At 47.1% G+C, this 25,106-nt stretch overlaps 1 protein-coding gene across 1 annotated transcript; it reads right to left on the bottom strand.

Annotated features, from left to right (window-relative positions):
• Positions 1–1,018: 1,018 nt before the first annotated feature.
• Positions 1,019–19,556, bottom strand: LOC144161738 (uncharacterized). The gene is made up of 2 exons (XM_077692345.1): positions 19,460–19,556; positions 1,019–1,579 (listed from the first exon to the last, which is right to left on the bottom strand). Exons 1-2 carry the CDS (start codon positions 19,554–19,556, stop codon positions 1,062–1,064), a joined length of 615 nt encoding a protein of 204 aa, XP_077548471.1. The 3' UTR covers positions 1,019–1,061.
• Between the last annotated feature and the right edge of the window lie 5,550 nt (positions 19,557–25,106).

The raw sequence follows: 25,106 nt of genomic DNA, 5'->3' as shown, positions 1-25,106 counted from the left end.
TTTTTCCCCGACAGTTCAAACTTTGGGAACCTCTTCTGTACGAATCAATCGCTGTATTTGAATTTATAAACTGTATTTTAATTAAATACCTTCCAACTAAGAGTGCTGACGGAGCCCGAAGGACAGCCCTCCGCCCATATTAAACTTCCCCCCGGGAGAATTATGTGACAGCACATCCAAAATATCTGTAATTTTGAGAGAGGGAGAGAGAGACAGGGAGAGAGATAGAGAGAAACTTTATTGAAGACCAGCGAGGTTAACCGAGCCGTTGCGCTGACTTGCTACGCTAGATGTTAGAAGAAAAAGAGAAAGGAAGCAAAAATAACAGAAAGAAGGAGCACAAAAACAAAAAATAAGACTATAAAAATGAAAAGATGTCATTTGATGCCCCAAAAATTTTCAATCGCAAAACTCTGTCCAGTTTTGTGCTCCGAAGAAACTCCAAACGAGCTTTGATCGCACGTGCAGCCTGACTGAGACTTGACCAAGGTCCCAAAACAGCCCTCAGTTCAAGTCCCGCACCAGGCTGCCTGCACAAAGATAATATTAGTTTCTGTCTATGCACGGTGTACATTGGGCATCTTCTCGTGTGCCACATGTGGAACAAAAAGTGAAGGTTCCTGCTGGATTTTGTACAGGTGATGTCCCGTGTTGGCCACATTCAAGCGCAGACTATGCAGAATAGCTTCCTCGCGCTTTCTGAGCCCAGCTGGCATTCGGAAGGTGCTCTTAGGATAAATCGGGTGAAGAGGTGCGTATTGCTGCCTTGCGTCAGTCCAGATAGACATGTGCGCTTTCCATGCGGTTGGTGAGGCGAGTACTGTCGCATCCTTTCTCGTGAATGGGATCGGCAGAGCTTGAGTGCAGAGACAATGGGCAGACGAGGCAGCTTTGTTAGCTGCGTCGTTGTCGGCAACTCCTTTGTTACTTGTACGTAACCACACTGGATTCACACAGACGTGCGCGAAGTGCAGCACTCGAAGCTCAAGCTAATTCCGCAGGAAGATTTATTCAAAATTTTACATCATAAAAAAATTACAAACTGTTGCTCTCCCTCTAGTTCACTTCCTCCTCCTCCTGTGCGTGCTGTTCCGCGGCGTGCTCTTGAGCAGCGCCATGTTGTGTGTCCCCTCGGGCTTCAAGGGGCAGTAGGAGCGCGTGTGGCTGTTGTCGCCCGTGGCCCCGCATATTTCGCACCGGTACTTGCGCAGTATGGGACACACCACCGCCTTGGTCAGGGGGTCGCGCAGGACATGCGTGCTGCAGAAGGAGCGCGTCTCGCCCAGGCGACGGCAGAAGCTGCATTCGAGCTGGGGCTGCTGCCGCTGGCGATGTAGCTGCTTAGGTCTAGCGCCACTGGCAGGGTGGGCCACGCTGACGCTTGGCTCCGCCGCTCTTACGGAGGAAGAAATGGCTACCGTGGCCTGCTCCGCGCCTGGCCAATGACCGCCAGCCCGTGGACGTGCGCCCGACTCCTCTCCTGAAGGGTATCCGCCATCCGGATTCAAGATGGGGCGTTCATTTGGGTGACCCGAGCTGGCCGCGCTCTGCTCCTTCGTCGGGGAATCGGCTGTCACCGCTGCGCAGAAAGAAAGCACAGGCTTGGCACCGCTAATTCACACTATTTTGAAGTAAAAACGGAGACACCGAACAAAGTAAACAGTTAAAAACTTTAAAAGCAAGAAACAAGACGTTTCGGCTTTGCTGCGGAAGTCTTGTTCACAATGGGATGAAGGACAGTTCATGGGCGCTTGTTTTTTTCTCCAGCACGTGACGTAAGCAGCGCGTGTACGATGGGGGAGGGACCCCTCATTCCGATTGAGCGTGTGACGTGTCCCTGTATCTCCAAAGCCTCAAGATAACGCCACGATTTGAAGTTATCTCCAGTCTTTGTATCGAGTCTTTGCCTTTATTTCGAGTCTTCAGAGATACAGAGGACACGCCACACGCTCAATCGTAATGAAGGGTTCCTCCTCCCATCGTTCACGCGTCACGTGCTGAAGAAAACATAAGCGTTCATGAACTTTTCTTCACTCAATTGGCAACAAGGCTTTCGTAGCGAAGCCGAAACGTCTTGTTTCATGCTTTTAAAGTTTTGAACTGTTTCTTTTAGTCGGTGTCTCCGTTTCTATTTCAACATGCTCCACGACCAGACGGGCTTCCGCAAAACCCTAGACTCTTTCACACTCTTTTGTAATGGAGACATCCGCGCATGTGCTGTGCGAATATCAGCAACACTCTCAGGCTCGGAGCGCGCTGACAGCGTCGTACGGAAGCTGGAAGACTGCCTTCAGGCACCCCTTAGAACCTGTTGTCCACGCACTGTCGCCCTTCACCCTTCGCAAACCACCTTTCTTTCCCTGCTGTACTTTCTAAAGGACACGGGACTTTTGGACCGGCTATGATGTTGCCAGTACCGTCAGTGCTGCGCGGCTTAAAATACATCACGTTTCTTCTCTCTTTAATCTTGTCTTTACATATTTCCTCCTGGACTCAGTCTTGATTGAGGTGTCCTCAACTATAGGCAGCTATCAGCTAAGCCTTTTCCCTCTTTTTTTTTAATTCAATGAAAGAACAGGTCGAATAAAATGAGACACCGACCAAAAGAAACTGGAGAAACAATAAAATCAGCGAACAATAAGAGACGTTTCGGATTCGCTGCGGAAGCCTTGTTCACAACTGGGTGAAGGAAGGGATCATGACGCTTATGTATTCAGCACGTGACGTAAGCAGCGCGTGTATGATGGTGGGAGGGGTGCGGTTCTCTCATTTAGATTAAGCGTGTGGCGCGTTTTCTGTACCTCCAACGATTCCAAATAAGGCCGCGATTTCAAGTTCCGTTCTTGGCCTGTAATTCTTGTGTTTTTCCAGTCAACCTTGTGGCCCGTTATGCCCCAGCAATAAAAAACGCAGTTGTCGGGTGTTAAATACACGTTGGCATTCGAATGATACGATCAAACGAACTAGACAATCGCCCATTCACGTTTCTTGGTCGTGGCCGCTTAGCTCGGCGTCAGCCAGTCGCACAGACAAGATTCTGTGACGTCATAGAAACGGCGCCGGAAAATGGCAGGGGAGTCGCCACTGCTTGATATGTTTTTATCAGTATTTCAATTTTCTTGTTCAAGTTTGCGATAACATCAGTGCCATCCTTATTAGGCCAAAACAGTCTTTTGAATGAACCAAACCAGTATTTCGTCTTTGCGGCCTCTTTAACAGGAAGGTATAAAAAAGGCAGGTGTCAGCTTTTGAGGTAGCCTTTTTAAGACGCCAGCTGGGTGCGCTTTCTCACCCACCTATCCAAGTAACGCTACTGCCTTCAAGTAAATTGAAAACTATGTTCAGACTACCGACGCAAAAGTCACATTGTGGTCTAAGGACGTAAAAAAAAAAAAAAAACGGCGTGTCACGCAGTTCGGTTGGCTGAGACGTGAAATGACGTCATTCTTTAAAGTTATTACGACAGCTGCGGCAATAGTCTGAATGCGGCCTAAGGCTACAGTCAAACCCGATTATGACGAACCTGGATAGAGCGAATTATGCTATATATCGAACGAAACCAAATCCGTTACGAAAATGCATCCTAAACATATTCTGTGTAAAAAGTTCACATCGGATATATCGAACTCGGCGCGCCTACAATTGCCACCGAAGTGCGTTGTCTCGGAGCAGCGATTGAGGTGCTGATAGGCCATCGTTTAGATGTTTTAGATGTTGAGCCCCGCACAGACCGACGTGACGCCCGACACGCTCCGTAACTGTTTCGACGCACTGGATCCACGACGGAGCCCATCCAGTCAGCCAATATTGCTTCGATATTGACGGACATGGATTTGAAGTGGTGCTAACGATGTATCCGCCAAAAAGAACGCGAAAACGAAAATCACCGCTCTTTTGCGAAGTAGGCAGTTTAGGCGGAAAGTAGCTTTACTGCATGCAATAAATAGATTGTTTTGTGTAAGGTAATGACATACTTTGTGTGTTCGTTTCTCTACGTGAGATTGGCAGCGAGGGTCCGTGTATTGCGAACTCGTAACAAAAAAAATTCGTTATAGGCTGGTTTGGCTATAATCGAACTATTGGATATATGTATCGAACTAATCACGGCGCATATTAGAGTTCGCTATAATTGGGTTTGACTGTATATATGCGTAGCTATCGTTAAAGGAGCCATGAAGATGTGATGTGTGTGTGTGATTGTAGGGTTTAACGCGCCGACGCAACGCAGGCGATGGGGCGCGCCGTAGTGGAGGGCTCCGGTTTAATTTTGACCACCTGGGGATCTTTAACGTGCGCCGAAATCTCGTACACAGGGGCGTTTTTGCTTTTCGCCTCCATCAGAAAAGCGGCCGCCGCGGCCGGGAATCGAACCCACGACCTCGTGCTCAGGAGCCATGAAGAGAAAATACAACTTCGTTTAATTTGAAAGAACTCGGATTCAGTATCTCACTCAGATCCATTAGAGCCACAAAAGACTTTTTTTAACAAAAAAAAAGCAAGAAGTATATAAAAACTTTCAAATTTGGCGCCACAGTGACGTGTTATGAGCAAGAATGACGTCATACGGGCCAAGAATGGACCTCCTCGATTTACCAGTCAGGGACGAGCCGCTGGCAGTCCGAGGACTGCGTTCGGACCGGAAGTCTCATAGGAATACACGGGAAAATCGAGCACCGGATCGCGTCTCGGGCAGTCCGCGGACGATCCGGGACTGATAATCGAGGAGGCCCAATAAAACATAATTTTCTGTGCGTTAACTGCACGGTAGCATTCAAGTGATGCGGTCAAATGGAACCAGAGGCCCCATTACAGACGTCCAGTCATGTGTCGTCGGGACAGCTCAGTTAGGCGGCCGCCAATCGCACAAACAAGGTTCCGTGACGTCATAGAAAAGTTGCGGGAAATTGGCTAGGGGGTCGCGACTGCTTCGCACGTTTTCTTTAATATCTCCGTTATTTGTTCGAAGATTGCGATGATATTGGTATCATTTTTATCGGGACTAAGCAGTCTTTTTAATAAACCCAACTTGTATTTTGTCTTCATGGCTCCTTTAAAGCTCGCTAAGCTGACTTGGTTGCCGCACCCTGAAACGAAGGGGGCGATGGGGCTATCAGCAATCGGCTCCCTGCATGCAGCGTGCCGAGCTTATAGGATGCCTTGAGATTTCTTTTTTTTATGTTTTGTTATCAGCTCGTTATCGTATCCTCTGTTTCACGCTGAGCGCCCGTTTGCTCTTTCTGTCATGTGCCGCGCCCTACAATCTTGTTCCAGGGAAAAATTGTCTCGGTGTCACCAATTCCTAGACTGTTCCTGTTTTCACCGACGATGTTCTCGATCTAGCCGGTATGCTTCTGGAACGGCGAGTGATCCGAGATAAACGAGTGCACAGTAAACACCGCGACGTTCGATTCGCTGACACTGCAGGTGCACGTTGCTTTGTTGAAAAAGCTGTCAACAAGGGGGCGTGCGCAGCCGAGGATCGGCAAATCGAACGCCGCGGTGTTTACTGTGCATTCGTTTATCTCGGATCGCTCGCCGTTCCAGAAACATACCGGCTAGATAGAGAAATCGTCGATGGAAACAGGAACCGCGCAGGTTACTGACGAGAGGCGTACGCCATGTTCAGACTACCGACGTAACAGCCATATCGTGATGTGTGGAAGTAAACAAACGGCGTGCTACGCAGTTAGGTTGGCTGAGACGTAAGTGACGTCATTCTTTAAAGTTATTACGACAGTTGCGGCAACAGTCTGAACTTGGCTTTACACCCTTTCCCTTCAAGACAGCATTGCCGGGAGCGGCATACGAGATAATAAAGAAACGCGCGCTCAGATTAAAACACGAACTGAGGTACCCGGGCGCGGTCACCACAAGTAACGAAACAAACAAATGATAATGATAAAGATAATGAGAGTCTATACAGCGTTCCTGTGTTTGTCAATTGCTTGAAAATTAAAACAGTGTGATCACGAACACTGACATACGTCATGAGGATACATTCTAATTACGTCGAAACTATCGGCGATTTTTTTTCTTTTTTTGTTGAAAATAGCTCAAGAAGGGAAAGGCTGCTTTCGCTTTTGAAGGATAGTAGACTAATCGTAGACTGAGAGAGTTTGTTCCGCTACCATAGTGTCTCAAACGAATACATATTTTTCTAAACGAGCATTGTGCTGTACGTCCAATGGCAAGGGCTGCTGCATATTCCATTGAGTCAAATACTCACCCACTTGCTTTGTATCCTTGCAGGGAGCGTTCGCTTGTTCGGAGGCACCTCGACCCAGTATTGCACGAGCATACGACATCCGCGGCCGTATGTCTGTTGGTTCATTTTGGCCGGCAAAAAAACCTGTGGAGAAAAATACGTCAGTCGGAGCCTCGGCAACGGTGTAGCTACCATCGTTCACGAGGGCTACACTTTAGGGGAAGGGGTTTGAGTTAATACATAATATTCTATAGAAGTAATGACGTCACCGATCTGTTTGCCACCTGTTAACCTCACCTGTTAGCCCATGGGACTTACTAGTACTTTTAAAAACCATCGTGCACCAATGCGAAAAGCTTTAGAAATACGTATCAATGTTCACAATGGCCTAGTTTGCTTGTTTTAGATATATGTCACGTCTGTACTGAAATAAAAAAAAATGAAACTCCTGCTTTCTAGACACCTAACGCCATCTAGTGAAAACTGGATAAACTAAAATGCGTTTCTTGCTTATTTTCTATCTCAGTGAAGAAGTGATATATTTTTAAAAGGAGCAATTGACTAGGCTGTTGGGAACATTTCTATGAATTTGTAAAACCTTTCGTATCAGTACACGATGGTTTTCAAGCCTGTGAGTCGTGAATCAGTAAGTGCCATAGGAATGCGGTCAGGTGAGTCCCCCTTAAGAATTAATTTAAATCCCCTTCCAGGGATCCTTAACTTGGGCCTAAACCCACATTGACTGGATTCTTCACCACGAACCCCCTTCCTTGGGCAACCAGGCGCCCCGTGACGTCACTCAGGAGACTGCCCTCCCGACCTTCTCTGGTGCCTTCTCCACGCCCTCCCTAGCGATGAATATTCAAACAGAATGACTCAACCGCCTTAAAAAGAAAACTCAAGCTGTCTAGCAAAATTTCTTGTTGAGCTGGATGGTTCATAACTGCGGTATAAAACACTTGCCCTACGAAGACGAAGGCTGATACCCACTACATAAACAGGCGCCTGGAAATGTCGTTTGTTTCTCTCCTCGTTTTCGCCTGCTTATTCAGCGCGCTATTCTTTGTTTATCACATCCTTGCTGTCTACCGCAGTCACCCACCTCCCCTCAGCAGCTTCCGCGAAATCTGAACTCACAATACCAATGCTGCCTACACTCCCGAAATCTATGCTAAATGCTGCACCACACAACCACCCCACGATGTTGTACAGCCATACCGTCACTTCATCGAACGTTGCTCAAACCAGCGCGCGTAGCAAACTGCCCGCAGTCAAAGACGGCGTGTACCGGCAGACGGAACATTGCCAGGTAGCGCGGGGCTGCCGCCGAGAGAGCAGTACGAGACGATAATTTGCCCGCTTTGTCCGCGCGTTCCCGTATTCGTCGAAGCCGCCGTGATAACGAAGGTCGCCTCCTCTTTGACGATGTGCCGGACCTGCGTCTCCCACCGCCGTGACCAATTGAACTGCAAGGCCGCGTAGTTTCCGCTGGGCTGTGCACCCGGACAACACGGCGACTTCTCCCATTCGCGAGCCGTGTGAAGCGAGTTGACGCTGTAAGGGCCTGTCTGTCTGAGAATCTGGTGTTCCCTTTTCGAGCCATATCTCGGACTTGCAATGTATAGTCCGTTGAATACGTTACGAAGTGGATATTCCAGCAGACCGCGTGTCGAGTATGCGAAAAAATTGTATATAAGAATCGCCATTCCGTTATGAGTATCCGATGATACTTTTACTCCAAAAAGTATGCCTGGTAAATTCTTTACGTAAAGGACAGATGAATCTCAAAATATTTTATATTAGTTGAATGGGCCCGTTGGGGTGGCTCAGAGCGAAAACGCTGTGCTGTATAGCCCAATGTGGTGGTTTTGATCCCAGTCGCCGCAGATTTATTATTATACAGGCTGAGAACGTGTCTGTTTTGTATTTCGTCGCACATTAAAGGTTCCGAGGTGGTGAAAATTAATCCGGAGCCTTTCAATAATGTCGCGAAGCCCCCGTTGAGTTTGCCTTATCTCTTTTGTAGCATCCCTCTTCGGTCGCCTAGCCCTGCTTTTTCTAAGAAACGCGTGCGGAGTGTGTCTTTGCGCGCTGACCGACCTGAGGACGTGGTTGTCAGGGGGGACCATCCGCCCAGCTTGCAATGGGTTTCGGCGCCGCCGCGGCGTTCCACACCCCCCGTGGCGCCTGCACTGTGGGCTTTCGGGCTCCGGGCCCTCGGTGCAGTTAAGGAGGACCTAGCTGTCTTTTCTAGTGTTTACTGTAGTGTGTTTTGTCTGCACTACTTTCTTTACACCCATAATTCTCCAAGCGCGCGTTTTCGGGTTCACACCTTGTGTCTGTGTTTGATTGGTTCTTTTAACTTTGGCGGGAACATGGCTGATTGGTATTTACAAGCGTCTCCACGATTGGCTCTAGAAAGTGCCTTACTCCCCGCGGTCCGCGCGCTCCAGGATACACTTTTTCCCCCAATACGTTCCCCACCGAACCGCTTGACGCGGATATAACGCGGCTCCCCCGGCTATTGAGGGCGGCGGGCGGCCTGCACCCGGACTCACTTCAGAAACTCTTCCGCCCGTCGTCGGGCCATTTCGCCGGGACACCGTGATTCATTCAGCTATGTCCCGCTAAGCACTCTTAATGTTTTGACTGTCTTTCTCATCTATGTAAAAAGTGTATTGTTTCAAGTTCGTATGTGCTAAATGTCATCAATGTTACCAGTAAATAAATCATTTAACTTTAAAACTTCTTCAACGCCTCGACTGCTTCACTGCTATCATCATGCTACCGCAGCGGCAGATATTTGACCAAATTTCGCCGTTACAATATGTCCGATAACGCAGCTGCAGCTTTGGTGAGTAAAAACTACCACACTTGACTTTTTTTTTTAATTTTAGGCATTCGGCGCATCTCAATATTTCTTCATGCATCTCTATTTTCAATCCGCCACGCTTTCTCAGTACCCCTGCCCAGACCTGGTAGGCAGCGAGATGTATCGGTCTCCGCCGGTGTCAAAAAAAAAAATAATAATAAATAAAGCACGCACATGCTGGAGTTGTTTCGCTTCTCTCAAGGCCTGTGCGCTGTGCAGTGAATCGCACATGGCAACAATTAGCAACCAGAGCCTTCTATGCTCTGTTAGCAACAAGCCTCCAGCGCCCCCTTCTCTTCGCATGCGCGCAGGTGTCCCGCGCCGGTCGGCGCGGGCTACATGAAAGGAAACCGGAAACCGCTTGAAGAGCGCCGTGCGACTCTCACGTGAGTGTAGGGTTATCGGGTGGGCAACCCGCGGAACATGATCTGACAAGGCAACAGACGCATGAACAGAAAAAAAAAAGAAAGAAAAAAAGAAAGAAAGAAAGAAAGAAAGGAAACGACTAGGGAGAAGAGGAGAACTTAGACGGCGACCACTGCTTCAGCATCGGCTCGGTACGACTCGTTGGTGGGCGCGGAAAAACTGCGTTTAAAGTGAGCGCATCCGCATACTGTCAGTTTTTTAACGGCGGAACTGTTGTACGAGCCGTAAGTTCGGTGTCGCAGAATAAGAAAATGCGGGGCGCTCGTGAGCGGGTGGCTCGCGGTGACCGCCGAGTCCCCGGCTCAAGCAGAGGCTTTAGAAAAACAAAAAAACAAAAACAAAAACAAAAATAGCTCCAGCGCTTTTGTCAAGCGCTACCGCGCATGTAATGCTTGACATGAGGAACGCGACGACATCGATACATATGATGATGGCTACTATTAGCACAGTGCAAAGCAACGACGGAACGCGTAAATAAACAATTTTCAAACTTGTACATATGCGTGGTGAGGCGTCCTTTAATGCTCAAGTATAAACAAATCCTGCAGCTTCGTTATGGTTCAAGCCTTGCGCCGCGACTTCGTGCAAGCTTCCCGAATGTTTAATGTAAGCCTTTCTGACCGAGTAAGTTAACGAAGCCGGAAGTTCTACGGTAGCGGAGGGCAGGAATGAGTAAGGTGCAAGCAATTGGATACCTTACGTGGTTTATACGAAACAGTGCTGTAAATTTAGCGTTTCGAGTTCCTAACCGATATATACTTCGAAAATTGTTTGAGTGGACGCCTCAAACGTGCGCCACTTTTGTGTTTGACGTATTTATATTGTAGCCGCATGCATATAAAAGTCACTTTAGCAGGATCTTGATTATCGAAGGCAGGCAGCCCCAGTGTTTGTTGAACTTATTTGCGAAGGTGATTATACCGGTTGTTGGTGGTGAACCACTTAAGTACTGCGGTAGCAACGGAATATTTTTTTCGCAACTGCGGCCTTCGAACGGGCACGGATCAAAGGAGCGCGGGTCAGCGAAAGATCTTGGCATGGAGTGACAGCGCAAGACCGCATCTTTGTATGCGATATTCACCGTGTACTTCAAAGGAGGCGGACGGATTTTTTTTTTAATTCATACGCTTGAAGAGTCAGGTGCTTGGGGGAAAATGCTGTAGGCAACCAAACAAAACAAAACAAGGACAACGGGTAATCACTCAATTGAGAAAGGGCTGTTGCCAGCGATTGGTTCAGGTTGAGTTCTAAAGTTCAGTAAGGCTTGTTGTTGGGCTAGTTGGTATCGGTAGTTGTACATGGTTGGAAAAGCGCTTTGTTGTAGCACAAGGGACAAACGTAGAGCGAAAGAAAACCAGACAGAACGAGTGAGGCGCTACTAACAACTGAAGTTTAATCAAGGAAGGAAATATATAGATGATCCACCACTTATGCCAAGACTGTGCGCATGCGTCAAATTTCTTTATTTATTTAGTCCGGAGATACTCCTTTCCTCTCTCTAGTAAGGTAATGGAAGGGGAGCTAACGCACTCTCCTTCTATTCCCGATGTCATGCAAAATGCCTCCCAAATTTCTCTGGTTATTTTATCATTTGATTTGAACAGGACCTCAGTCTCATTGAATGCCGGAGCGCATTTGACTGCAAGAGCGCTTTTACAGTCGAAGCAGTGTAATGAGAAATTACCCGAAATGGTCTTCTCACATAGCGCGCGGTGCTCCTTGAGCCGCTCGTTGAGGCAACGTCCTGTTTGCCCTATATATGCCCTCGTGCACGAAAGAGGGATTTTGTAGACAATACCCATGCAACAGTCAATAAACTTGCGCATGTGCGCTACACCACAGCTTCGCTCACCCAGTCATTCCTCTGCTCTGGCTACCTATCCTTTTATCGAACAAATTGCACAACTTCGAAAGTTCCTGCGGAGCGGAAAAAAACCACCGGAACCTCGTGTCTCGCGGCAACTTTTTTTAACCGATGAGACAGTCCATGAATGTACTGGATCACCACAGGACGTTTGTCCTGTTTTTTCCTGTAAAAGCGCTCTGGCAGTCAAATGCGCTCCGGCATTCAATGATACTGAGGTCCTGTTCAAATAAAATGATAAAATAACCAGAGAAATCTGGGAGGTATTTTGCATGACTTTGGGAATAGAAGGAGAGAGTGCGTTAGCTCCCCTTCCATTATCTTGCTAGAGAGAGAAAAGGAGTATCTGCGGTATAAATAAACAAAGAAATTTGACGCATGCGCGCAGCGTTGGCATAAGTGGTGGATCATCTATATATTTCCTTCTTCTTTGTTGAATAAAATTCAGTTGTTAGTAGCGCCTCACTCGTTCTGTCTGGTTTTCTTTCGCTCTAAGTTTGTCCCTTGCACTGTAAACGCAAACTAGCCGGAAATGGAGTTTTAATCAAGTAATGTGCCCTGAATAGTACCTATAGCAAAAAATGTACTCCCTAGGCATGATCTAAAGAAGTGGACGAACCTCCATGGTAGTACCGTTGCCCATCCGGGTAGCAAAAGGGAGGATTTAGAACGACTTAACACCATTTGTGAGATGGCGTTCCGTTCCTTGTATACTACCACGTCCACAATAAACGCCCTATCTGAGGTAATCATCTCAAGCGGGCGGTCGCCATGTTAGTCTTCTGTTGTCTCCGTGCACCAGCACTTCAACCGTGGCCTAATGCTAATTAGAACGAGTAAGCAGGACGCGACGGTTGCACGCAGCTACAAAACCAATACCGTACGTATACCCGTATAGATGCTTCAACCAGCGCGATCACAGGCAGAGAGCGCGGCCGTGTCTCAATCTGTTTATTTTGGCGATAGGTGTTGTCAAACTCTGCTGCTAACGAAGATGCAGTTCTCGCCGTTGCAAACAATTGCAATGTTCATCTGCTTCGCTTGCTTGCGCATACATAGACGATTTAAATTCTCGTGCCAGCGCGCCAACGCACCCGACTGCAGCGACTCAACTTGCCCTGGCGGCACGACTGGCTGCCCGGATGTAAACAACTATCAACGCAGCGCGGCCGGTGACTCGGCGCGGCCGGAGCTTCAAGCCTCGCCTTGGGCCGTCGTTTTTTCTTATTTGTGAAGGACTAGTAGTGCCATTTGGTGGAAAGATTTTCATGTGCCCCTGTCACACGAGGAACGGCCGCAAACAGCATTTGGATACGGCGACAGGTGTGGACAGCTCGCTGGTAAGTGGTCTTTCATCAGTCGATGCGTTTGTCAAACGTTTGGATAGGGTTAACAGCGAAGTACCCGGGTACCCGTGCCGCTCACAGCTCGTACACGCACGGGCAAAGAAAAAAGCGCACATTCGTATTATTTTACTTGTTTGTGGGTTTTGGGGTATGCTTTCGCATTCTTTTGTAGGCCGGTTTGTAACAGGGCGTTCGAGATAAAATCGTTTGTCGCGCGCGGCGTCGTTTCAAAGCAACGTGACGGTTACTTCGTGCTGGCGAAAATCAGCGCAGTCAGACGGAAGCGGGAAGGAAGGTAGAGAGATCGGGAAAGAGGGCGCTAATATATAAAAGAAAGCGTAATGCAAGACGAGAAATATAACACAACCCGCCTGCATTTCTCCGAACTTCAGGACAGAGCCGCACACGGGTACGTTGTCACAAACTCGAGCGTACGACGTCTAAAAGTACCGTATATATATATTTTTTTTTCATTTTTCAACGTGACCTGAGCCACTTATCTTCTCATTGCCGCGCATGCAGACCTGATTGTGTCCCTGTGTTTGAGCGCACAGCCATCCTTTTGCGACATAAGAACCAGCGAACGCGAGAAATTGTAGAAGCCAGCCACATCAGAAAGCTGGTTCCGAATGTATCAGTCATCCCTCTATCGCCCTGCACATTGAGCGCTATTTCGGTGCTTCTTCTGGGAATGCGTGTTGGGGGGTGGGAGGGGGGTCTTAAACCATGTATGATGCGGTTATCTTAGCTGATTTTTCGCCTTTCCTGCGCCTCACAGTTCGTTTTGTGGTTTTGTTGTTACGGTTTTTTAGTATTTTCGGCTGAGTGCGCCGAGAACTCTGACGCATTGGGGGCGCGGCAATTGGGCGCTTGGGCATATAAAGCTTTGAATTGTGCAATAATAAACTAGTTGCGAGTGTGCGCTTGTGCCGTCTTCATGTGTTCTTGTCCTCGTTAATTTGCGCGCAGTTTATTTTTCGCAATGCATAATTACCAACTCGCCATTCTTCTGCGTTTTCTGCGAGATTCAGGACTGGACAAAACTTTAATAATTTTTCCATTGTGTGCATGGCTACGTCTGTACGCGTTTGCGTCGTTGTGTACGCTTTGATTCCTTTTCCTTGTTAGGCGCTCTGCGTTCCTGGGCTCCATTCGCTCAATTTTTCTTGTCTTTTGCTTAACTTTATTTCGAGTTTTTTCCTTGCACTACATTGCGTGCCATTTTTATTTAACTCTTGTTTTCTCTCTATTGCTGCTTTCCCGATTTCTCACATTCACTTCACTGCATTGTAATCATCCCCATCTGGCGTAGCAAGCACTGCCGCTAGCAGAGCTGACCTCTCCAGCCCACATTAAAGAGCTCTCTCTCTCTCTCTCGCCCAACTCGCAACCCTTTTACAGATTCTATACTCCGTAAAAATGAGTTGCCTGTCCTTTTAGGTACGGCAAAATCTCGCGCAGCGCATCATTCTGCCAGGGGGCCATATCCTAATGTCAATGCACACACTATGAAAGCAGCTTGCACTTAATGCGTCACATTGTCTGCTGATAAGCATTTTAGATTCGCCCCTCTCATCATCATTCACTTCGTGGAGATGGCGGGATTTTCTTTCATAGCTTGTTGTCACTGCAGTAATTAATAGCAGAATCAGTCCTACAAATCACAGAAACGGTTCGTTTCACGTTGAAAATACTCACAGTAGCACACTTTGCACCACACGGAGGAACAATCGGTTGCAGTGATGAGGCATAAGGGTAACTTGTTGTTAAAGGGTCATTGAAGACAACCAGCAAGTTGATTTCAAACGGAAGTCGGACCTCCGCATAGCCATTTCAGCATTGATTTAGTGCCAAGATACCTTAAGTGCTGAGAAATCGCTGTTCAACTGCTCATCAAACGTGACGCAAACACGACTGCAGTCGCTGTTTGCATCAGGATAAACCGGAAGCAAGTGAAGCAGCGGGGATTAATAGCAGTATACAATCAACTGAATACAACATTACCACGTACCAAGCAGTTTGGTCAGTTCCGGTCAAATCGCTCATGCTTCCCCAAACTCCCCTGTCATTTGGCGTTCGAGACCACTAAGCAAAATGTTTCTCCATTGGACCTGTGATCAGTATTTACGCTTCACTGAAGAAAAACATTGGCCTTTTGAGGCCCCGCAAGTTTTGGCGTCGAACGATTTTCTCATGCGTAGCTCGTATGCTCCCTTGGAAAGCGGTACGGCCACCCCAAGTATGGACGAGTAGCACCATCCAGCGGCAGCCAAGAAAGAAGTTGTGCGCGTCAGGCCACTTAAGCCCTTCCGGTGAAAACCTGTTTTTGCTAGTTTCAACCTTATTTTAAAAAAAAATGCCAGGTGTAAGAGGGGTATCATAGTGTTCTCCGTGAGCTAATGTATCAACCTAGAGAGACTTGCATTTTAACTTCACTGTCCTTTAAAGTTGTGCTCGAGTATATTGTGTGGAAGTAATATCTTTTTTATTGCTGCAAAAGCCACGATGGTTAATGTACTGGCACTTGGTTTTATGAAGCCTTTGCATTCCTAATTTAAGTACTGAATCTTCGCAGGGAACCTGGCATAACAATTTTATTACTGTACCGAATTATTAAGTTCATTTAACCATGGTGTCTGTTTTGAATTTTACATGTGGGTCATTTTTTTTTTCTTTTTTGCTTTTTCAGGAAGATGTTCCTTTGACTCCCTGCCTGCATTCCGCGAACGGGGAAATTAGTCTCCGCATCGATGGCCAGAGTGTCTTGACTGCATCATCTTTACTGGGAGGACTGTGTAGTCTGTTTGCATCGTTATGGGTTTTCAACATTCAATATCCCAAGAAGGCACACAGAGCTCTAACGTTTGTGGAACATGCCTTTTTGGACCTTGCCAGCACCAAACCACGTGTGAAGGATTTAGAACTAATTAACTTTTATCGCATCAATATCCCTCACCAATATTTTATTTGTTTTCAATCCTGTAATCATTGGATAGAATTTCGTATTATGTTTCTGACGTTTTCTTTTTTTTTACCGAACAGGGGATATTTGATGGGCCCTTCAGTATGCTGATAATACAGCTATCTTTTAGTGAGCAATAATATTAACCAACTAATATAACTTGAAACAATTATCTAAATAATGTTGGCAACTGGTGCCAAATGAATCAACTTAAAATTATCGGAAAAACACGAATTACATGGCTTTTTCTTCTCACTCTGAAGAAGCTGTCGCAAAACCACGCATTCTGTTCTATATCCTTGCAATTAACCCCTCAGACTGGGTCACTTTTCTCGGCGCATTTGTGTCTTTATCAAAACGCACTGGTATTTTCCGCAACATATTTCTCGTTCTTTATATTACTCATTTATCCATAGCCATCTCATTGCTGTCTGTCTCCTACATCATTTATCTCTTGTACCTTTACCATCTACAAAATGCTCGTTACCTTTCAATATCAAATCGTTACACAGCTCTCGCTCATTTCACCACCAATTGAAAAAAAATTTTTGTTGTAAACCACTGCAACCATTTTTTTCACTTTGTGTACTGAGTACTGATGTGCACTGATAAGTACTCACGCGTTCTCAATCCTCTAGTATTATATAATGATGTCACTTACCATGCCGTTGTGTTTGTGCCTATATGTTTTTCGCGTATTTCCAGTTCTTGTAGTAATATTTTTTTCTACAGTTTGTTCAACTAGCACACAGATCGCTCATTTCACCACCAACTGAAATTTTTTTGTTGTTGTAAACCACTGCAACCATTTTTTTCACTTTCTGTACTGAGTGCTGATGCGCTCTGATAAGTTCTGATAAATACTGACGCGTTCCCGACCCGCTATTATTATATAATGATTTCACTTACCATGTGGTTGTGTTTGCGCCTATCTTTGTTTTTCGCGTATTTCCAGTTCTTGTAGTAATATTATTTCTACGGTTTGTTCAACTAGCATTCTATTGCTGTCTTCCATTCCTAACTGGCGTGTTTTTAGCAATTTACCATTTTTGCTTTCTTATAGGAGGTCGCCCAAAGTTTTTATTTCGGAGCCTCCTTGTGTACACCATGTACCATGTAAACTTGTATGCGAAAGTTCGTTTGAAATAAACCTGAAACCGAGAAAAACCGTGTGAAATCAGTACTCCCGCAGGGAACTAGAAACTCTCCCTTGTGGCCTTGAAAAAACTCCTTTCGGAAGGCCTACAAAACCGCCCCAACTTTGCAAAACTCCATTCAAAAGAAATATATGCTTCCCTTGAACCTCCTAAAAACTCCCTCGCGAGGCCTACAAAACGTAAAACTCCATGCAAAAGAAGTAAATGCTTCCCTTGAACCTCCTCAAAACGCCCCTAAAATAACATAAGTACTTCCCAAGGGAGCCATAATAGGCTCCTATTCAACCGCCTAAAAAGTCCATAAACATCACTTAAAAACGCCTTGAGGAAGTAAAGAATACTCCATTTTGGTCTCCTTAAATTCTCCCTAACATTTCTTAACACTCCCTAACTACCTCCTTTCTATCACCTAAAAACACCCTGTTTTGAGGAGGTAAACAAAACCTCCCTGTTCCATGTAGTAAAAAAACTCCTACAAGGAGGATCACTAGAGGACAGGCGAAAAAGAACCTCTAGGGAGTATATGGGTGGAAAAAAAGTTTAGAGTGTGTGTTACAAAAAGCGCTTTTCTAACCATGTACAACTACCGAATTTTAAAGGTTAGGCCAGACGGCACAATCGCTTCAGTCTGCGCCTGAGTCACGTCAGGCGTACTACGCTTTGCTTGACGAACGGGCGCAGGGGACGCTGGACGGCCGAGAGAGAAAGAGAAAACTTTATTCTCTAAACAGCCCTAGTCCGGGACGTCGTGCCACAGTCTTTTAATTAGGTGACGGCCAACGCGAGGCACGTACACACGAGCGGTCAGCATTTTCTTGGTTTTGCTAACTGCCGGGCGGTCACCGCGAGGCCCGCACTCACGTGTGCGCGCGCGCTCGGCAATTTAGTGGTACTTTTAACTGCGGATACAAAAAAAAAAGTACAATTTGCTAAACAGCTTCGCTGTTGATAGCATAAACGGAAAGAATTACTATGACGCCATTATAAATGTTACCGAGAACTACGGATAAATTATGGGTAAAAAAAAACACAGAGAATACCCGCCGCGGTGGCTCAGTGGCTAAGGCGTTGCGCTGCTGAGCACGAGGAGGCGGGTTCGATTCCCGACGGCGGCCGATTTTTCGGAGGCGAACAGAAAAAATGCCCATGTGTACATTTCGGCGCACGTTAAAGATCCCCAGGTGGTCAAAATTAATACGGAGCCCTCCACTACGGCGCGCCTCATCACCTGCGTTGCGTCAACGCGTTAAATCCTACAATCAATCAATCAATCAATCAATCAATCAATCAATCAATCAATCAAAAGCACAAAAAAATAAAAAAAAATATTTTGCACAAGGTTTGAAAATTTTTGACAGCAATTCTCACAAATCATGAAAACTGAACAAAAAGTAAACGAAAGCACACGGGGTCAATCTGGGGTGCGGCCATTCCGCACATGTCGGCAGTACCAAAATGCGTCCCATCGGTAGCATAATGTGAACGGCTCCACATTTTCGGCAGCCCGGACATGGGCCGCTTTAAATAAAGTTTGATCTCTCTCTCTCTCGAGCAAAACATCGCACTTAACACCAGTGTCGCTCCGTGTGGACGTAACTCCCGCGTTGGTAATAGCTCGGCGTGGACTTCCGGGACGCAAGTGGGAATTACAGTGGCGTGTGTCTAGAACGCGTGACTTCCTTTAGGAAAAAATGTGCAGAACCTTAAATTGAATATTGGCCAGCACACAACAACACAAACTTGCCCGCAGTTGACTCGTGCACGCGCAGATGCTGACCCGCTCACTTTCGTATGCTTTCTTGTTTTGTTTTTCCCCGCGTTTATCCATCACCCCCCGCAAGAGTCTGACGAAGAAAAAGAACATATGGACAGGCGGTTGCAGCAATAACAGCATGAAGCGCCGCACGTCTGCTCTCAAGGAAACCTGATTAGTATAAAGCAAAGTAGCGTAGAAAACCGGGCTAGTTGGTACATATTCGTCTTCACAGCGCACAAATAATGGGGCAAAGAGGAGGATAACACTGGAAAAGCGCTGATCCGATGTTATCCGCCGCTCTGTTCCGTTATTTGTGCGCTGTGAAGATGAATCTGATTAGCATGGCACACCACATTGTATGACCACTGGCCAGCTACCTTTGACTATCTCCTAAATACCGCAAAATGGTGACGATGTAAATCCCTAAATTATCTAAACACACACGCTGCCTTGCACGTTGTTATTTTCATCTAATTTTCACGCAACACAACGAAGTACGTCTGGCAATGTATAGACACACACACAAAATATGAAACGCGGGTCACTGATCTAGTCGAAAAATAAAAAAAAATAAAAATTGACGTTTCGAGAACAATACAGCGATTTAGAACGGTCAGTTTCATTTTTATACTTTCCGACTGTCAGTGACCTGCATTTTAACCCTTGGATTACGCTACCTTACCAAGCGGTATGTCGTCCAACCATCGACTACTCCCGTACACGCCGCGAGATATACGAAAGCGAAAAGATAACAGCTGTATCTGCTATCACGAAGATGAGGAGAGAGGCCGGAATTATTTCATTTTTGAAAGGCCCGCAAATCTATCTGTGGAAGCTGCACTCTTTACTACTGCGTCTAATCTCGGCTCACCTTTGACGCTCGACTGCGGCGAACACAAGAGCCTGACGTATTCCTCGTTCAAAGGCTCGTGGGTGTAGAAGCGCGGATGCCTGTCCTGCTCGTCCATCGCCGATTTCCACTTCTTCGTAAGCGGTTCACTCAGCGAGCTGCGATCAACTGCGCGAACTCGCAGGTTGAACGGGCGGGCCGCTAAGGAGCCGTGTATAATTGGCGCCATGAAACCTGCCGACATTCCGGCACCCAGGGAGGGGAAGATAACCACGGTGAGACCTTGGAACGAGGGGATAGAGGCGGACGGAAATCTCGGCATGTTGCCGTGTAGTTCAAAGGCAAGCGGCCCTCGCCAGTTGTCTAACTGCAACCGTCTGCAATCGGTGAGGATCGGCGCCGTGGATGATATGACTGGGCTGGAGGCGGCAGCCGGTGCGATTTGATTCTGTTTCCTCTATATTTTTTTTTTGTTTGTAACCCGATACCCCTTCCTGCCCGAATCGACGGTTACCCAAGACACCGCCGGAAAAACTAGAAAGGTGGAAGAAGGAGGGAAGTTGCTGAGCGGGGTGAGCAGGACGTCCCGAGAAAGAACTGGAGAGGGTCCTGGAATCGACCTCACGGGAGAGTGAAGAGCTTATATAAAAAAGACATGGGGGAGGTTTCTCGGCGTTACACCGACAGACTACTTTACTGAAGTCGGGAAATCAGGGTGAAAAGGACACTTGGGACAAGGGGGAAGGAAGATAATAATGTTGTGAAAAATAAGAAAAAAAAACTTGAAGCAGTCGTTGAGCGAGCACGTTAAATGTTACAAAATAGTAACACCTCGTTAACGCGAACTCGCGTATCTCGAAAAATTGGGATAAGTCGAAATTTTGCGCGGAACTGAACCGTTTCTTATTCGTCCCATGTATTTTCTTGACCTTTATTTCGATGCATTTCTGAGCCAAACTGTGGATATCTCGAAATATTGACTGAGAGTGGAACGAAAAGTTCGCCGCCGCGGACGGTTTCACAAGATTTGCGCGATGCTGCCGTGCCTAAAGCCCGTTCTACGTGGGGCGAATTTCGCCTGGCAGTTGCGGCGCCGCCCGTGCGGCAAAACAATTTATTTTCCTATTTTCACTGATGCGACATATTGCCAAATGCTAAGCGGCGTTCACAAGAGAAGTTCGACCCTTCCAAACATTTGAAAATTCGCCACAGCAACGGGAATAGAACGTTTTGGTGCACGAGCGGCGCCGCAGCTGCGAATTCGCAAGCGAAATTCGCCCCATGTAGAACGGGCTTTAAGTCCCTCGATTTTTTTCTTGTTTACCCGCGCCTACCATAAAGCCGATGTTTTCCCCGAACGTGAAGCCTTTCCATTGAGGCAGATCAACTTCGCCAGGCAACCCTGTGGCACGTCATGTGACGGTAGAGACATACGCAGCGGTATAGTGTACAAGCAGAGGTGTGTCGTGCGGGGAAAAACCCAATGGAGAGCGCGGGTCCCAGCCGGTGAACATGTTTTGAAGGTTTTTTTTCTATTTCAAACCTTTATGAAAAGCAAAATTGGAAGCTGCTGTTGAAGATCTGGTAAGCAGTAGCCCCTTTTTTTGCAAAGGACTGGATACTTCGGGGCAATCCGCACAACTTTGCTTATCTCGAAAATCCGCTTATCTCGAAATATTTTCCGGCTTTTACTACTTCGAGTTAACGAGGTATTACTGTAGTTCCCGGCAGTGGGTCTTCTTTGCCGTTTTCCAACGTCGCCATTTGAGTTCATTGATTGATCGTAGGGTTTAACGCGCCGACGCAACGCAGGCGATGAGGCGCTGCGTATAGTGCAGGGCTCCGGATTAATTTGAACCACCTGATGATCTTTAACGTGCGCCAAAATCTCGTACACACGGGTGTTACAACGACGCCGATACAGTTAAAACCCGAACTAACAAAGTCGCCGGAAACCCCGAAACTTTCGTTAAATCGAGGACTTAGTAAAGTACGTATACAAGCAGTCGATCACGTAACTTCGACTTTTAAAGGGAGGCGCAACCCAGCAGCCAGCACTACATCGTATTGCGGCGGCGGCAGCACTTGCGGGCCGATAATTTAACAAAGCGCAGAAGGCCCGCATTGAAAATAACGACAATAAATCGCTAAAGGTTCTGGAGGAAACAAATTTATTTCTTGGCAAAAAGCCTGCAATTTTCGCCGGCGTGTGATTGGGCGGACAGACTTTTCGTAGAACGCACGCGCAGTCAACCTGTGCTCGCTTCCTTCGTGAGATCCCACAACCAAGAACCATGTGAATGTGTAGGCGCTGGGAGAAACTGCGAGTAGTAGTTGTAGAAAAAAAATTATTAGCAGCGAAGCTGTTAAACAACTGGTAATTTTTCCTGTCCGAAGTTACAAATACCTAGAAAATGCCGGTCGCTCGTGAGTGCGTCCCTCGGGTGTAGGTAAAAATGGTTCCGGTAAAACGGTTGTGGCAAAATTAGACGGAAAAAATTATTAACACAAAACGCATTAGGGGAGGGGACCGAGGTACGCCTGGTCAGTGTTCCGACCGAATTATGTGTTTTAGCAGAAAGCATACCATGAACAACTAACATTGCGTTGTTTTTTTTTAAACTCTAGTAGCCCGAGGCTCGGGTGCCTGTTGTTCGGGCTACTATGCATGCCACCCAAAGGAACGATTAATCGATTAATGCATTGTCCCCGAATAAATTCGTTAACCATGCAGTTAATAAATCGAAGTCATGTGAGGAGAGTACACAAGATATCAAGTCCCCCGAAATTTCGCGTAAGCAAGAACCCGTTTTTATAATACCATGGTTAGAATCGCAACAGCATGTAGTCGAAGACTAGAGGCGCCGACGTCGCTCCTTCGAGAAATAGCAGCAGTTAAAGGTGCCTTCAAACCACGTCTGTACCACGCGAGGGTCTCTTGAACACACACACACACACACACACACACTCACACACACACACACACACACACACACACACACACACACACATACACACACACATACACACACACGCACACGCACACGCACACGCACACACACACACACATGCACACACGCACGCACGCACGCACGCACACACACACACACGCACACGCACGCACGCGCACGCACGCACGCACGCACACACGCACGCACGCACGCACACACACGCACACACACACACACGCACGCACGCACACGCACGCACGCGCACACACACACGCGCGCGCACACACACACACATACGCACGCACGCACACACACACACACGCACGCACGCACACGCACGCACGCGCACACACACACGCGCGCGCGCGCACGCACGCAGAGACTGTGATGGAAGCTATGTCGGCGATACAGGCAATTTTCAGCAGACTCAAACAGCACATGTACGACGTAATGAAGAGAAACGTGTCTTCTACACGCTGAAGCAACGCCCCATGGATTAGACTGGGCCAATGCGAAAATAATGAAAAGAAAAAGAAGAACTGGACCTCAAGGATTTATCTTGAATTCCTGACAGTCCACACCACGGAGCCCAAAGTTAATCGCAATGACGGCAACTTCCCGCACGTGTACGCGCGTTGCCTGCGTCACATTGTGAAGCCAACATGACCGGATCACTTTCGCCCCCACTTTTCATTGTGAACAAGGCTCCCGTACGGGAGCCGAAACGTGGAATTTGGATTTTACAAACATTTTTGGTCTGTGTCAGTTTTTAATAATTAACGACAAGAAACGATACACCACAAGCTAAATTCTATCTACATCGTCTTTTTTTTTCACAACCTGTTGTTTTAGGCTTTTATACTAGACCTATTTTACGTCGTTTTAGTGGAGCACCCCATATCTTAACTTGGCAGTTGACCTGTCAGTTTTGTGGTTCTTCAGAAATTTCCGAACAGCTTTCCACTTTCCTCGTACGGTTTACGAAAAATTACCCCACCTTCCCGCGAGGGGAACCCTGTGGAGATGCGACGCATCTTGGGGGTTCGCTTTGTGTTTCCGTTGGGTTGATTCTCTAATTGCGTGAAACGTGTGAGGAACGCATATGATGTCTTCTTTATTTCTTTGGCCGGTGCTGGAACGACCGCGGCTATGACGCAACGTGGCGCGGCTATGACGCAACACAACCCAACACAATCCACTTTAATCCAATCCAATCCAAATCCAAATCCAATCCAATCCAAGTCAAGCCAAGTCAATCGAATCCAATCCAATGCTCCTCGCGAGAGGGTGTTCGCTATCGGAGAGGAGAGGGGGTTAGCGGCGGAGAGTGCAGCTCGCGCGGTGAGGAGAAAGGCGGAGGAGTGTGGACGGACAACAACAACGCCGTATGGAGGGACAAGGCGAATGAATGAGATGCAGTCGCATCTAAAATCCTCCGAGATACTAATTTTACTCTTAAGCTGCTTCGCACGTACCAATACAGTTAAACCTGAATGTAACGAACCTCTCTATGCAATGAATTCCTGGATTTAACGAAGTTTTTCAATGCCACATTTCCCCATTGAAACCCACGTGTTTGCGACCTCTGTGTAACGAAGGCGTTTCGACGGCTAACCCTGATGTAACGATTTCGCTACCGTGCGTTTCCAGGTCGAGCGCGGTCTTGGTTAGGTGTGCCTGTCGGCGTGTACAGTCTGGCGTCTTCCCTGCTTTCTGTGGAGTCCGTTGGTCGGTGATGAGCGCTGCCACAAAACGAAAAATTTTTGGTTTGGATGCGACTGCATCTCATTCACTCGCCTTGTCCCTCCATACGGCGTTGTTGTCCGTCCACACCCCTCCCCCACTCTCCTGGCCGCGCGAGCTGCGCTCTCCGCCGCTCACCCCCTCTCCTCTCCAATAGCGTACACACTCTCGCGAGGGGCATTGGATTGGATTCGATTGGCTTGGCTTGGCTTGACTTGGATTGGATTTGGATTAGATTGGATTAAAGTGTATTGTGTTGGATTGTGTTGCGTCATAGCCGCGCCACGTTGCGTCATAGCCGCGGCAGGGGGTTCGCGGCACGTTTCACGCGATGGGAGAATCAACCTAACGGAAACAACAACGGAACCCCCTATGCGTCGCATCTACACGGGGGTTCCCGTGAGGGGAGGTGGGAGAAATTTTTTTGAAGACAAGCTTGCAGTTTAAAATGCTGTCTCCTTCGGCGAGAAAGAAGAACACCGCCGCCGCCCGCTACAGTATCTTGCCAGCACCTGCTCAACAATTTTGAGAGCGGCAAAGAGCATCAAATTCGGGGAAAGCCGCCGTTTCAGCATAAGTTCGTCCTTGAAAAGGCACCAAAAAGTGTGAAAACGCAAAAGTGATACTTATGTTACGTTTGTGAATACGGGGGTAAATCACCTTGTTTCTTTGGAGTGCCGTGTAGTGACTAAGTTTGTGGGAAAGCGGTAGGCACAAATCATGCAGTTTTTCCCACTGAAATAAATCCTTTAAAACAGCCATGAAGAGAAAATACAACTTCGTTTAATTTGAAAGAACTAGGATTCAGTATCTCCCTCAGCTCCATTACAGCCACAAAAGATGTTCAAAAAAAAAAGAAGTACTTAAAAACTTTCAAATGTTGCGCCAAAGTGACGTGTTATGAGCAAGAATGACGTCATACGGGCCAACAATAAAACATAATTTTCACTGCGTTAACGGCACGTTAGCATTCA

The sequence above is a fragment of the Haemaphysalis longicornis genome, unplaced genomic scaffold (assembly GCF_048455015.1).
Source record: "Haemaphysalis longicornis isolate Haplotype H1 unplaced genomic scaffold, Haemaphysalis longicornis Haplotype H1 scaffold_12, whole genome shotgun sequence".
NCBI lineage: Eukaryota > Metazoa > Arthropoda > Arachnida > Ixodida > Ixodidae > Haemaphysalis > Haemaphysalis longicornis.
Note: the sequence above shows the minus strand (reverse complement) of the source record. Positions and strands in the feature narration are given on the sequence as shown.